The 15726-nt window shown below is 51.1% G+C and overlaps 1 protein-coding gene across 1 annotated transcript in view; it reads right to left on the bottom strand.

Moving 5' to 3' along the window:
• Positions 1–2767: 2767 nt before the first annotated feature.
• Positions 2768–15726, bottom strand: part of DNAJB13 (DnaJ heat shock protein family (Hsp40) member B13) — a 14237-nt gene continuing 1278 nt past the window's right edge. Inside the window, exons 2-8 of the mRNA XM_007448085.1 lie at positions 11708–11811; positions 10485–10646; positions 7114–7271; positions 5960–6073; positions 4751–4864; positions 3687–3763; positions 2768–3092 (exon numbers count right to left, since the gene is read on the bottom strand). Of these exons, the coding sequence (XP_007448147.1) occupies positions 2939–3092; positions 3687–3763; positions 4751–4864; positions 5960–6073; positions 7114–7271; positions 10485–10646; positions 11708–11811 (883 nt within the window). The 3' untranslated portion in view covers positions 2768–2938. The remainder of the gene's footprint in view (positions 3093–3686; positions 3764–4750; positions 4865–5959; positions 6074–7113; positions 7272–10484; positions 10647–11707; positions 11812–15726) is intronic.

Raw genomic sequence — 15726 nt, 5'->3', positions numbered from 1 at the left:
AGGGCTGGGCCCTTAGAATTAAGCCATCCGGGCCCATTTTATAGATGTCTGAAGAAGCTGAAGGCTGACACAGGTCATGCAGGCAAAGGACACATAGGAAATCAGCCGCTGAACTGGGACTAGGACTTAGATTCCGCCCTCCCCCTGTGCACTTTTCCCCTAGGGACTGGGGTCCTTCAGGAATCCTGTTGGGCAGCTGTGGAGCCAAGCCCAGAGAACATGACCTTCCTGTTTAAGTCAGCTGGTGCTACTGTGTCTTCCCCACTGGTCAGAGCAGGAGGCTGGGCCCTTCAGTGCTTGGGCAAGGGCTCCAGGATATTAGGGTTGTAGAGAAGGAAAGAGGGTCCAGGATTCCTCACCTTACTTTTTATTTTTATTGAAGTATAGTTGATTTACAACCTCACCTTTCTTTTGAGCTGAGGTCTCATAGTCCCCAAGAGGGACAGGGTTGGGTGCATGAGTCAAGCCAGGGTGAAGGTGGCAGGGAGTCGGCATAAGTGGAGGACCCGGTCAGTGTACTTAATGCACCTTAATTCTCACATTAATCCTCTGAGGCAGGATTTGTTTTGCACCAGAGGAAACAGGGGCAATTTGTTGCCTTAGGCATTGTCAGCTGGCTCATTCACCAGCCTTGTGTTTCAGACACTGGCATGGACATGAGGCCACCAGACTTCATCACGGTTCTAGGCATGACCCTGAGACAATGAGGGGCTGGGAAAGGTGGGAAGAACCACTGGACAGCATACCAGGAGGCCTCAGTAACTCCTCAACCCTTAATGCCTATAAAATACCTGACTCACAAGGTAGCACTGAAGGCCACACTGAGGTAATAACAACAATCTCATAAATGGCTCTCACAGGCCTGAGAGTCTCACCATGAGGAAAAGGTTAAGAGCAGGCCTTGCTGCTGCCCTAGAGGACAGCTGGAGCACCAGAGTTTCACAAAGCAGGCCCTCACCCACTTGCTTGCTCTCAGAGCAGGGCACCTACCGCCACCTCTCCACCTGGGTCCTACCTCAGGGCAGTCTGCTTCACTTCTCTGGTTTCCACAGCCCTGCAAGATAGGGATTGTAAATAGCTCAGAGGTGAAGCGATTTGCCCGAGGGTACACAGCTGGTTAAGTAGAACACCTGAGGTGCATCTAACTCCAAAGCCCTCATTCTTTAGTGAACCCTGGGTCAGACTCTGTCTCAAGGTCTGCTGCTTTCTCCCTGATGGTTTAAAAATGGCTGACTAGTTCTACTGAGCCCCCATTTAAGAAAAAAAACCTTAAGCTAATATGATGCTTTGAATGGTGGAATCCAAGCAATATGGATATTATGGGGCCCTTTTCTGGCACCTTTTTTTTTTTTTTTTTTTTTTGCTGTACGCGGGCCTCTCACTGTTGTGGCCTCTCCCGTTGCGGAGCACAGGCTCCGGACGCGCAGGCTCAGCGGCCATGACTCACGGGCCCAGCCGCTCTGCAGCATGTGGGATCTTCCCGGACCGGGGCACAAACCCGTGTCCCCTGCATCGGCAGGCGGACTCCCAACCACTATGCCACCAGGGAAGCCCTTTTTTTTCTTTTGAGGGTTGTTCTGCGCAGCTTGCAGGATCTTAGTTCCCTGACCAGAGATTGAACCCGGTCCCTCAGCAGTGAAAGCACAGAATCTTAACCAGTGGACCACCAGGGAAGTCCCTCTGGCACCTCTTTTTATTTTATTTTATTTATTTTTTTTTTTTTTCTTGCGTTATGCGGGCCTCTCACTGTTGTGGCCTCTCCCATTTGCGGAGCACAGGCTCCGGACGCGCAGGCTCAGCGGCCATGGCTCACGGGCCCAGCCGCTCCGCGGCATGTGGGATCTTCCCGAAACGGGGCACGAACCCGCGTCTCCTGCATCGGCAGGCGGACTCTCAAGCACTGCGCCACCAGGGAAGCCCCCTCTGGCACCTCTTAAGTCACTTCACAAAAGTGGCCACCCTCTCTGTCATAAGCTTGGATCTCTCCTAGCCCAAGTCCAGACTCAAGTGAAGGGCACCTCCCCTGGCACAGAAGAGGTGCATGCTGCACTGTTGATAGAAGGCAGGCTGGGGAAGCAGGTGTGGTCTGCAAAGGCCCCGCTGGGCTTGGAGGCTGGCACTCCCCCAGGCCACACTGGTAGCAATGCTGTAACCCTGATAATCTAAGCAGTGAGTTCACTAAGCACTTTCACACCAGTGAGCTGCCTGAGGAGGGTTATGGGTTCTGCTTCACTAACAAGATGGAGCGTAACATCCAAAGGGTGAGCGGCAGGACTGGGAGCAGAGCCCAGTTCTAAGACCTGCCTAGAGGCAGCCCAGGCCAGGCAGAAACCAAAGCCATTTCTAGCACTTGTGTCCCTCGTGCTGCCTCTAATCGAAGCAGAGTGAGGCTGTGGGAAGTGGCCTTCAAGGTTCTGATGACAGCTTTGCCACTGAGCCCTGTGTGACCTGAGACAAGGGTTTTGTTCTCTTTGTGCTTTGCTTTCCTGAGTACAACGTGACTATATCACACTAGAGACTGCCCTTCCAAAGATCGTGTGTCATGAGAAATAGAGCTGGGGACCCTCAGAGACGATGCAGCATTGCCCCACGCTATCAAGGTGGGAGCACAGAGGCTCTGAACCCTCAGGGACCTGGCCAGGCTCACACAGCCAGGACAGGGTCCCAGGTCCTCAGCTTCTTGAGCCCTGCCCTTCCCTCTGCTCCACAAGAACGGCTGTATGAAGCTCTTCTCCCTCCAACACACACTCTCTTGGGTGTAGCTGGAGGATAGGAAATAACGCTTTATTGTATCAGTTTAAAATCCCATGCCATCCGGTCCTCACGTCATCCCTGTGCAGTGGGCTGGCTCCCGTGCACACCCCGTGCTGGGGGTAGGGGTGGGGTCAGGCCCAGCTAGCCTTCTCTTCCCCCTGCTCCAGTCCCCAGCCCACCAGAGTTATGTCAGCAACGCCTGGCGCAGCATCTGCTTCTTCTGGGGTGTGAGGCGGGTAGGGAACTGGATGTCAAAGAAAATGAAGAGGTCCCCCTTCTTGGTGGGTTCCTCTGGCAATGGCATCCCCTCACCTGGCACCTTCTTGAAGTACTTGGGGCTGAGACGGGAAGATGAAAGAAGGGGGCTCAGAGGGCACCCCAGAGCAGCACACGCACCCCTGCCCAGAAAACCTCAGGTGTGGGGCATTCAGCAGCTTCTAGAACCAGTGGGAGGGGAGAGGAGACTGGCTTGTTCCAGACAACTTGCTCCCTGAAAACCATTTACACTGAGGCTCTGATGGTGGATTCCAGGAATCCCATTTTAGATGGGAAACAGGACAAGCAGCAGACCCTGGGTTGGGGTGGGGGAGTGCTGGGCTGCTGAGCTTCCCATGCAGAGGGGCTTGCTTGGAAAAGGGCTTAGGAGATGCAACTCAGAACTCTAGAACTTCTAGAGGATGAAGGCAACAAGGATTTCCCAACACAGGGGGCCTCTGGCCTCCACAATGGCTTCATGCAAGTTAGAAAAAGGCACTTCATTTGCCAAGTGAATGTGGCCCACAGCTTGGCCAGAGAGGGGGCTGGATTTCAGTCTCTCTCACCCCTTTGTGCTGGGTACAACCTGAACAACTATACCAGGCCAGCCTGTCCAACACACCCTCTAAGGACCAGGCTGCCCTTCTGCATATTGGGGCCCAAGCAGATGGACTCACTGGACAATGTCATTGATGGGGATGTTGAGTAGACGGTCATCTAGGGTCTTCACCTCCACAGTGCAGCAGGTCAGAGCCTAGGGGACATTAAGGCCAAAGGTGGGAGTGGGGGAGGTCCCCATGTCCATTCTCTTTAGAAGGCACTTTATGAGACTATTCAGTGCCAGACCCTACACACTGGAGACAGAAAGATGTTCAAGGACTAATAGGTGAGTGAGCCAGGCTCCCACCTGCCCTCAAGGAATTCACAGTCTGGGAGATAAGAGTGATGTTGATACATGTTATGACAGAGGGAAGTAAAGGGGTCAGTGGGAGCCAAGGTGGCGGGTCCACCGAACCATTCTGGGCTGGGGCAGGAGGGCTCCATAGTGGTGGTAGCAGCTGATGAGGGCCTTAAAGGGTGAGGAGGAACCTGCCAGTTAGACAAGGTGGGCAGACAGCACTCCAGGCAAAGGCCCCAGCATAAGCAAGAGAACGAGGGTGTGAAAAAGAATGCACCCAGAGGGCAGGAGCTCTAAGTGGCAGTGGCTGGAGTGCAGGGGATGAGATCAGCAGCGGCCAGAAAGCAGAGGGCCTTGAATGCCATTCAAAGATGTTTAGACAGGAGTGTGGCAGGGTCAGATGACTTTGTGGAAAGACCCTGGTGGGGAAGTGCCTGAAGGAGATGACAAGAAAGGCAGGAAGGCCACTGAGAGGGCTGCTGCATACACCCAGGTGCACAGACCTGGACAGTGGAGCTGAACAGAAGTGGACCAAGTGGAAAGAGATTTGGAGGTGGAATAAACAGGACTTAGTGCCTGACCGCAGGTGGGGTCGGGGAGGGGCGGCAAAGTGTAGGCTGGTGCCCAATTTCTTGCTTGGGTTGTGAGGGTGCAGAGGGTCCACTCACACTCAGGAGTGAAGACAGCCACAAAGGTTTTGTGTGGCACTTATCACGTTCTGAAGGCCTGCGCCATGCACCAGGGGGAGAGGGGAGTGAGGCCTGCTTGCCTCGGGGCCTCCCAGGGGTGGGGGAGACTCGCTCTGATCTGCCCACCCCTTATCCCTCCACTTTGCCCACTCACCTTGCCCAAGGGGATGGAGTTCACAAAAAAGAGGTTGTCGTTCTCCCTGCGGAAGCGGGGGTGTAGCTTCTCCTTTACGATGAAGATGACATCAGCCGGGATGATGTTGGGACCCTGGGCAGGGTGAGCCAAGGGATGACAAGGCCTAATTGGCTGTGTGACTTTGGCCAAGTTTCTGTTTCTATTGTCCCCATGTCTTCCTCTGAACAATGAGGAGATTAGACCAGGTTTTCCGGAAGGGCCTTTCCAGTCTGGCTTCATAGCCCTCCTCTGAGAAGCCTACCCAAAGAATCCTGCTCTACCCCCATCACTGTCCTCTACTGAGCAGCCCAAGTAGATGCACGCAGCTGGAGGGCAGAACACTGTCCTGGGGACAGAGAACTGCCTGCAAGTCTATCCTGCCAAGCTTCATTAAGTTCCAGAACACTGCTGGGTCTCTTCTGGGCACTGGGGACAGAGGGATCAGACTGGCCACCACCCCCAAGGGCTTCCAGTCTAGTGGAGGAGACAGGCACACAGTGAATCCTCAGCAGGCTCAAGAATGTGATAAAGGGAACACAGAGGCGGGAGCTCAGAGAGGTGCTGACCCAGAGGGGAGGTCAGGGAAGGATGCCCAGAGCATTGGAGCTGGGTCTTGAAGTGGGTTTTTCAAAAGTAGGTGTTTCATAAGTGAGAAAGGGGGCAAGAAGTACAGGCAGAGGAATTCATTACTCTGGCTCTAAAGACACCATCATCCTGCCTCTTCTCAGGACTTGAGGATTCGGCATGCCTTGGACAATAATTTTATATTTTTATTTAAGTAAGTATTTAATTTAAAATTATTATAAATAAATGGTTTCTGCGTAGCTCCTATAGTTGGGCTTTACTCAGAGAAACACTAAAGAAAATCAGGAAGAACACTGATGTTAGGACTGGATTCTCCTTTCAGCTCCGGTGCTCTTGCCCAGGGAAAGTCTCTTCCCTCTCTAGGCCTCAGTTTCTCACTCTGCAAAATGGGGAGAAACCCTGGGCTACCCAATCCCAGAGGCATTGTGAGAGGCTCTGTCCCTCGGAAGGGACATTAGGGATCAGCTCACCCACGCTGCAGACCGGTCTTCCTTCCAGACCAGGGCTCATAGGGGCAAGAAAAAGCATTGCCTCCTTCCCCCCTCAGTCTTTCCACCGAATGAACCCATGTGACTGTCCCTAGGCAGCTTCCCTTCTTCTCACCTGGTCCCCTTCCTTCTCGAAGGTGATACGTGTGCCCTGCCTCCAACCAGGCTTCACATCAATCGTGAGGATCTTGTCCTTGATGGTAGAGGAGTACCCATCCTCATTCAGCACCTGTAATGAGATGACAGGGGAGGGAGATTTGCTCAGGATTTCCCAGCTGGCCTTTACACACGTGAGGGATGCTCCATGGGATCTGTGCTCAGCTCAGTTCTCTAGCAATGGGGAGAACTTGCCCTGAGCCATCCCCACTCCCACCCTATTCCACTGGAACCAAGAGCTTATGATTCCAGGATGGCAGGGCGTGTCATGGGGTTAGGGCCTGAGGTGCCAAGCAGTCACCATGAGTCGATCAAGGCCACAACTCCAGCCCTAGAAATTACAAGGCCCTGGCTTCTAACAGACACACAGTGAACACGCACTCACTTCCTCTCCCACCCCAGAGGCTTTGGCCCTGAGCCTCTAGCAGGTCTCTTAATCCCAAAGGGAGAAAGACCACAGAGGGCAACATATCTCAGCCTCACCCAAAGCATTCCTCTGTTATGTCATCCATCTATTCTGCAGTCACATACCCAGATGGGTGCCATCTGTGGAAAGCATGGTTACAGCTGGCATCTCCTCTGTTGGGCAAAGGTGTGAGGTGGCCTTGCTCATGTGCCTAGCACAGGGCTGGACCATGGGACAGGGCCAATGCAGGGTCTGGACCCTGGGGCACTGAGGGTCTTCTTCAACCAGTCCCCTTGGGAACTGTCCCCCAGCCCACCGCCCATGCCCACACAGCTCCTTCTTACTCATGAGGCAGACTCCCAGATGAAACCCAGAGGGTATGGTCTGGTAATGCCCAGAGAGCAGAATTCACAGGAGACTCCTCCCACCCACAGCCCTCCCTCTTCCCTCAGGGATGGGGCTGAACTGAGAAGAACTGAAAGAGCTTGTCCCTGTTAGAAGCACACAGAGGGGATTCCTGCACTAGGAAAGAACCAGGCTAATACCCTCAATTGTCCCTTTCAAACTTCAGATTTTAGAATTCTACCATCTCCAAATCTAAGATTCCATAATTCTGTGAGAGACCGTACCTGAGGTCTCCAGTTAGGGTCAGGGAGGAGGTAACCAGTAGGGTTGGAGGGGACAGAAGGTGGCTCCCAAGTACTCACCCTTCGGGAGATCTTAATTTTCTTGGTGCAGCCAAAGAATAAGTCCTCCAGGGATAGGTAGAGGTCTCGTTCGATTGGGGGGTCCTGTTTCTTGACCCCTCGGCCCCGGAGTCCCCCAAAATTCAAGTCCACCTCATTTCCTTCTGCATCAAAAAACTCTGCAGGTGGGGAGAGGCGAGGAGTAGGAGAAATTGTGTCCAGAAACTCGGATTCATAGCCAATCCCCCCACCTCTTCAGTCCCCAAGTGTAATACCCAGACTCCCATTCCCACCTCGCAGACTCAGACTGTTTGGCCGGGCCAACGAGCTGCCCTTGTAATAGGGAAGAACCTTTGTATTCTATCACAAGTTAATCACTAAACAGATGTTACCTATAAGCTTAAATTATACGTAATGGCCCATCTCTGGGAACCCTACCTCCCAGGTAATGAGCATTAAGCTAAAATACCCTTGTTTAGCTCACAGGAAACATCCTGACCAGGCTCACCTGTGAATGACTGCAGGGAGGAAGAAAGTAACACCTCCCCACCTGAGGCTGACCGGAGCTAGGAAAAGTGACTTTACCGCCTCCCCTTTTGGTATAAAGGAAGCCTGAATTCTAACTCAGGCAAGATGGTTCTTTGGGACATGAGTCCACATCTTCTTGGTTTGCTGGCTTTTCAAATATAGTCACTATTCCTTGCCCCCAACAACTCATCTCTCAATTTATTGGCCTGTCCTGCCGCGAGCAGTAGAAGCTTGGACTCAGTAACATCCTCAACTGTAGATCCAAGGATTACCATCTCTTGATGCCCTCCACTTCTGCTTCATTCCCCACTTTGGACTCCCTTCACCCACACTTCCCTACCTCCATCCCCCACTCCACCCCTACCTCTGGGGAAGTGCTCCTCAACTCTGGCTGCCTCAGAGGAGACAGGAGTGTCCTCTGGTGGCAGTGGCTGGTAGTGCCAGAAATGATGTGCTGTTAGCTTTTGTGGAGGGTCACAGCATGCCAGTCCTCCCTACCCTTCCCCAGGCTCCATTGTCCTCCCTGTTCAGCCCAGCCCAAGACCACTAGAGACCCCAGGCTCAAATTTCTATGAATTCAGCATCTGAGATGGGGAGAGACAGGGTTGATCCCTAACAAATTAGAGATGTGTCACCAACATGCTCCCAAATGCCTCTTTCCTCAACTTCTTCTACCCCTTCCCAGCTCTACACCCATAACCCCTCTTGCTGCCCCACCTTCCATCCTAGTGCAAAGAGCCCCTGCTCTTGAGGTGCACTGCAATCGTTCGGGCTTCAGTTTCTCAGTCTGTGGGATGGGGTAACATGCTTGACCTGCCTTCCACAATTAGGATCAGATAACAAGATGATGATGAACTAAAACTAGCTCAGAGGGACCTCCCTGGTGGTTCAGTGGCTAAGACTTTGCCTTGCAATGCAGGGGGTGCCAGTTTGATCCCTGGTCGGGGAGCTAAGATCCCACGTGCCTCGCAGCCAAAAAAACCCAAAACATAAAACAGAAGCAATATTGTAACAAATTCAATAAAGACTTTAAAAGTGGTCCACATCAAAAAAAAAATCTTTAAAAAAAATAACTAAAAACAAAACTCGCTGAGAGCTTACTACATGTCAGGTGCTGTTCTCAACTCTTTGCGATCTTATCTTATTGGCCCAGAGAGGTCAAACAAAATGCTCACAGTCCCACAGCTAATGGTATTAGAGTTGGGATGTGAACCCAGGAGGATTTGACTACAGAACCTGTGCCCTTAATCACTATGCTTAATGAAGCCTTTTGTAAACTGCAGGCGTCACTATCATAATTAAGATTTCCTGTACTCTGCCCCTCCTGGTTAGTGTAAGAACTTTGCAGGCTAGAATGACCTTAGGCTAGGGAGGGCAAGGTGGTGTCACACTCTGTCCCCTTAAGATGTGATGAGTCATTGACACAGATGTAGAGAACAAACGAATGGACACCAGGGGGGGAAAGTGGTGGGTGGTGATGGTGTGATGAATTGGGAGATTGGGATTGACATATCTACGCTAATATGTATAAAACAGATAATTAATAAGAACCTGCTGTATACAAAATAAAATAAAATTCAAAAAAAAAAAAAGATGTGATGGGTCATCAAGAGGCCTGTGAATTACCGGGTCCCCTCTTTCATGGTTGAACTCATTTGTTCTCCCAGCACCTATGGTGTGCCAGGTCTCAAGACACCCCAAAAGCCAGGTCACAGGAAGCCAAACCCCTCAATTCTGCAGGGAGATGCGAAACAAGAACCCCTAGGGTGAAGCACTATAGCAGTATAACTCCTGGGCACTGCCTGAGGGACCCCCGTACCATGAATTTGACCTTCCCTAATGAGCAATGCCCCTGTAAGCTCTGGTTTCGCTCCCCTGAACAGCTTCTTCTCCATGCACCTGTCCCTGGGAGAGAGAGGCCCATTGTATGGCATTTTTCTCACTCCAAAGCCCATTTTCATAAAGATCATCTCATTTGATAATGACCTGTGAGGAACTGGCTGTTTAACAATGAGGAAGCTGAGGTTTCAGAGAGGTGAAGAGATTTGTCCAGGATCACACGGCTCATAAGCGGTGGTGCATGGATTTGAAACAGGCCCTCTGACTCCAAGTCCCTTGCTTTTCCAGTTTCACCTGGAGTTCCTCTGGCAGACAGGTGAAGGCAATGCACAGTAGGAGGGGCCTCTGAGCAGGCTGTAGCCCACTTAACATATCAATGTGGAGAAGAGGAAGAGGTAACCTTTGAAATGCAGACAAGCTGTAGTACAGCCAGGGAGAAGGGGCTGGGGGAGCCAGGCAATGAAAATCTAGACTCTGTGAGTTGCTTAACCGGAGCCAGGAAGATAGACAGGTCTGAAGGTGAACTGTCCTTGCATGATGATTCGGAGCCTTGGAAATCAACTCTTTGTCAGTTTGCCTCAAACCTGGGATCATTCACACATCCATCCCTGTATTCATCTCACTAACACATGCTTGTACGTTGAAATTTTATGCAGCCATTAAAATGAATAAAGTAGATCTGTTTATAATATAATGTATAATAAGATAATCTCCAAGATATAAGTGAAAAAAAAATCAGTGTATATAATGTGGTCCCATTTCCTTAACAAAATAAAAGGCTATGTAAAAATAAATATAAGCTCATAAATCCATAGAATACTTCTAGAAGGATACAAACACTGTTAACAGTGAGTGGTGGCTTCTGGGGAAGGAATGGAGGACTGGAATTTCTTTTACAATAATTTTTTTTTTTTTTTACCATAGACTATATATATTTCTTAAAGTAAACAAAACTACTCAGAGAAAAGCATCTTCTATAGTTATGTCCTTCCCAGTAAGGCAAAGGGGCAGGCAGGACCTCTTACCATTAAAGGGGTTATCTCCCCCGAAGAACTCATGGAAAACCTTTTCCGGGTTGCCGTGGAAGACGTAACCAGTTGTCCACGGGGTCTGCGATCCAAACTCCACAGGAATTCCGCCCTTCAGGCCTTCCTCTCCGAACTTGTCATAGATGCCTCTTTTCACAGCTGTGGATATGTGTCACCTTGAGGAGGGATCCAGCACAGGGGCTAAGAGAGCTGGAGGGCTGGGAAGCGGAAGGATATGGGCCAGAGAGGAAGGGGCGGGGCGAAAACAGCCTTATTTCTAAGGTGCCTGACTCTAGAAATTAGGGATTTCATTTCGTCTTGGGTGGACCTAGGTATGATCCCATAGCCCAGAGGAGAGATGACAAAGCCTGAAACTTGCTGGGGGAGGGGTGGGGATTGGAGAAGACAGTGAGAGACTGAGGGTCGGGCTATCATCCTGGGGTTTGGCTTAACTCAGTCATCACAGCTACTGTCTTTTGTGGGGTAAATAGAATCCTAGAGCCTTGAGATTGTAGGATGTAAGAATTCTAGAGCTTCCAAATTCTAGAGCTTTGAAATCTTAGAGTCCGAAGTCCTGAAAACTTGGGGCTGGAGAAACATAAGTGATCTTCTGGCCATTCTTCTGCACAGTATCCATGATTACAGTCTCCAGGGCAAGCCCTTAGGGAACCCATGTGGGCACTGCTTCGGGCAGGGGCGGGGGATCTCTTTGCCTAGGCTTCAGTTTTCCATAGAAGAGAGATTTCCTAATCACAGACCCCTCTCTGTCCCTTTGTACGTATGCTGTCCTCGAGGAACTGGAGATTTAGCTTCTTAGTAATCAGGGAATAACCGGGCGTGTCTGCCTCAGCCTTAGCCTTCTTTCCTGGGCAGCAAGCATCTCACTCTGCAGTCCTGCAGGGGACGGGTGGGGCATGGGGCATGTGGGGCGGGGGCGGGGGGCGGCCCTGCCCCAGGTCCTGCACTGCTGAGACTAGGGGAGCACGTCAGCCTAATCTGGGGGCTCTCCACACCACGTCCTCCACCTTAGCTTGTGTCTACTGAGAAAGGCAGTTCATTATGTTTTCTTTCTCAATTTATTTAGATTCTGGGCAGGGAAGAGGAATGCTTACTCTCTGTTGGGCCCCCTCAGAAAGCCCAACGCTCAGAGACGTGAGGATGATGTTAACAGAGACGCGGGACAGAGAAGCCGCCCTCCATGCTCAGTCCCAGTCACTCACGGTCGCTCAGCACGTCGTAGGCCTCCGCTATTTGCCTGAATGCCTCCGCTGCGGATGGCTCAGTGGACCTCAACGGGTGGTTCTTAAGGGCAAGTTTCCGGTACCTAGAGGGAGGAGGGTTAATATCCTGAGGCACAGACCAAGGTTCAGAGCTGGCTCTGCTGTCTGCTGCCTGGTGGTCTCTCGGAGCTTTGATGTTCCAGCTATAAATCAGGGCTGTGGTGGCCAGGGAGGCACAACACTCAGATCCCCTGGAAGAGAACCCAGTGTCGGGAGCACAGTTGACTGACAGTCCCAGTAGCTGCCCCACTGGCCATTTGTGCTGAGTCTGCACTGGCCCCAAGCTGCTCCCAACCTATGCCTATGCTTGTTGGGGTATCAGTGCTGGGCCAGCCCTATAGGACCCAGGCCTCCTCCAATGCCCAACCTCTGCTTGAGGCCTCCCCATCAGCTTGGCTGAGATTTTCTCTGGATGACGCCACAGGCCTCCCTACCCAGCCCTTCCTTCCCTCTTGCCTTTCACAAGCATCAGACCTGCACTATGGTCTGAAGGCTCCCCGGCACATTCCTAGTCCCGCTTCATCCTCACAGTTGTTTCCCTCAAACACTTATTGCACATCTAATTCTGTCTTGGTGTCTGAACTGACACACAGGCTTCTTGGGAAGATTAGATAAAATAAGGTGTCAGTGGGCCTGGTACAGAGAGGCACTCAGCACAGATCAGGTTGTCTCACTGTCTGCCCCTCTGTGCTCATTCTTTCCCCTATTTCTTTTTTATTTATTTATTTGTTTGTTTATTTATTTGCCTGTGTCAGGCAGGTCTTAGTTGTGGCATGTGGGATCTTCGCTGCGGCATGCAGGATCTTTTGTTGAGGTGCTCAGGCTTCTCTCTAGTTGTGGTGTGCGGGTTCCATAGTGCGCGGGCTCAGCAGTTGCAGCACGTGGGCTTAATTGCCTCGCAGCATGTGGAATCTTAGTTCCCCAACCCGGGATTGAACCCGCGTCCCCTGCATTGGAAGGTGGATTCTTAACCACTGGACCACCAGGGAAGTCCCTCTTTCCCCCATTTGTGTGTCTGCCCAATCCCACCACACAGTGATGCCACACCTGCAGCATCTGGGGATCTGTATCATTACATCTCAGGAGGAAAGACGTGGCATGAGCTGGAGATTTGTGGAGAGTTTAATAATGGACCACACACCAAGGTGTGAGAGGTGGGGCAGGAAACCACAAGGGACAGCACAACCCCTTGAGGCTACAGTCCTGAGGTGTCCTGACCACCCATGAGCCTGTAGCAGTGAGGGGAGGGGGAGGTTACTGAATCCCACAGGAGAGAGTGTGTGGACAGGGCCTTGGTAAAAGTTGTGATCTTTGATTCAGGGCCATAGCCAACCCGAAGAGATGCCATAAGAAGGAAGCTGGGAATAAATACCCCTGCCCCACTCTCCTCCCTCCCAATCTCCTGCCTTGTGCTCCTTTTGCAGGATGCGTCTGGAAGCCTGAGGGCCAGGAGGTCTACTGATGCAGCTCATATGGGCCAGTCTCCCAGAGCAGAGAGCAGGGTGCAGAAAGGTGGGGCGGGGCTCTGCAGGAGCAAAAGGAGGGCATCTGCACAGCCTCCTCAGTCACTCAGTACACATGTAGTCCCACACACGGTCCGCCGGGTCACAGGGCGTCTCCTCAGCCCTGCTCACACCTTCCATACCAGTGACCCCAGAGCTCTGCCGTGCTTCTTACTCCACTCCATACACACTCCGTGGACAAGCTTAGCTGGCCGACAGCTTTGAGCACCAGCTACACGCTGATGATTCCCAAGTCTCTATCTCAAACCAGTTCGCTCCCTTGGCTCCAGACCTCTGTACGTAGCTGCCTACTCGGTACCTCCTCTCCAGTGTCTCACGGGCCCCACAACCTCAATGACCCCAAACGTGCACACATTTTCATTCCCTAAACTTTTCCCCATTTGTCCAGACCCTGAAGCAGAAAAACTGAATATATTCCACTCCAAGTTCTCCTTCGTCCTCTCCACGCCCATCCCATCAGTCACCAAGGCACATCAGCTTTTCCTTCTAAATAATGTTTTCTTGCTGCTTCTTCATCCCTACAACCATTGCAGAACCATGTCTTCCTGTTTCCAGTTTCCCCCTCTCCAGTCTATTCTGTGTGCTGCCACCAGTTTGATCTCTCTCTCTCTCTTTTGTTAATTTGATGTTTTTAAAATGCTCCCTGACCAAGTCACTCTCCTGCCAAACCCTTTACTGGTTCCCCCTTTGTCTTCAGCATAAAATTCAAATGTCTCTGAGATTCAACTTCCGCTTCTCTCTCTGCCCTTCTCACTCACAGCTCTCCCTCCCTGCTCCCACGACCTCTCCTGTCCTTCTCTCCAGGCTCCAAACTCCACACTCTGCACTGCTCATGGCTTTGACATTCTCCTCCCTTTACCTGGAATGCTCACCCCTCTCCGGCCCCTTTCATCTCCTCCTGGCAAATATTTATTCATCTTTCCACATTCGACTCAGGGGTCAACTCCTCCAGGATGTCTTCCCTGACTGCAGTTTCCAGTCTAGATTAGATTTTCTTTCCCACATCCCCAAGTGCCTTTGATCCTCATACTTAGCACGTGGTGCTTCAGTTGTTTGATGGATCTGTCTCCCCCCCCAGCCTGTGAGTGAGTCCCTCCAGTTGCCATGTCCAGTTCTCTGTGTCCTCAGTGCCTAGCACCAAGTGCAGTGAGTAAACATTGTGAAATCACTGTCCCACAAGGCAGCCCATTTCACTATGGGGCCAGTCTGACTTTTAGGCAAAGCTTTCTCTTACTGAGCTGGGTCTGCTGTCCTGCGACTCTGCCTCCATCCACGAGGGTCCTGGTCCTGACTCTGCCCTGGGGGCCCTTACAGACAGAATCTGCTCTGTCTACCTTGACAGACTTGAAGGCAATTTTCACACCCTCCCTGAGACTTCTAAACCAGCCCTTCTCAATTACAAAGGTTGTAGTCAGGTGTGAGAATTGCAGGAAAACTCTTAACAGTGAGTAAAAGTAAGGAGGTTTGAGTTCAGTTTTCCATATAAACTTGAGTGGTTTTAAGCTCTGCAGTAACATCACTCTCATTCACCTGCTTTCCTGAGTGGGAGAGAAAGGGGCGAAGTCACAGCCCAGATGTGGCAGCCTCGGATGAATGAGTGAGAAGTTAATAGCTGGGCGATAATGAATCATCGTGGTGCTTGTCTTCATTATATAAGTTTAGCCTTTTTTGGGGGGAGGGGTCAAAATTTAGGTACTCCCATGGGAGAGTGTGTCAAACATGTGACTCATGCCTTAAGAGTTGTTTCAGGGGGACTTCTCTGGTGGCGCAGTGGTTAAGAATCCGCCAGCCAACGCAGGGGACATGGGTTCGAGCCCTGGTCCAGGAAGATTCCACATGCCGTGGAGCAACTAAGCCCGTGCACCACAACTACTGAGCCTGAGCTCTAGAGCCCGGAAGCCAAACTAGTGAGTCTGCATGCCACAACTACTGAAGTCCACGTGCCTAGAGCCCGTGCTCTGCAACAAGAGAAGCTACCACAATGAGAAGCCCGCGCACCGCAATGAAGAGTAGCCCCCGCTCGCCACAACTAGATAAAACCCACGTTCAGCAATGAAGAACCAACGCAGCCAAAAATAAATAAATGAATAAATAGATAATTTTTAAGAAAAAGAGTTGTTTCAGGGGAGAAAGGTTAAGGACTGTTGTTTGGAACATATATGGTTCTTTTAATCACTCTTTATAAGACATGGTTTCAGACACAAATGATTGCTGGGCATTTTCATGCTCATTATCTCATATAATTCTATTTCAATACCACAACAATTTTTATTTTTCATTTTATTTTTTTCAAGAGATGGGAAAACTGAGGCTCAGAAAGGTTAAGCAATTTTCCCAGGTCACACAGCTAGCAGATAGGAGAACCTAGGTTCAGACCTGGCTCTTTCCAGTGCTTAAGTTGGGGTTATCTTTATGCATTCTAACTGCCCTCCCCCC

The sequence above is a fragment of the Lipotes vexillifer genome, unplaced genomic scaffold, assembly GCF_000442215.2.
Source record: "Lipotes vexillifer unplaced genomic scaffold, Lipotes_vexillifer_v1.1 scaffold640, whole genome shotgun sequence".
In the NCBI taxonomy this organism is placed as follows: Eukaryota; Metazoa; Chordata; class Mammalia; order Artiodactyla; family Lipotidae; genus Lipotes; species Lipotes vexillifer.
Note: the sequence above shows the minus strand (reverse complement) of the source record. Positions and strands in the feature narration are given on the sequence as shown.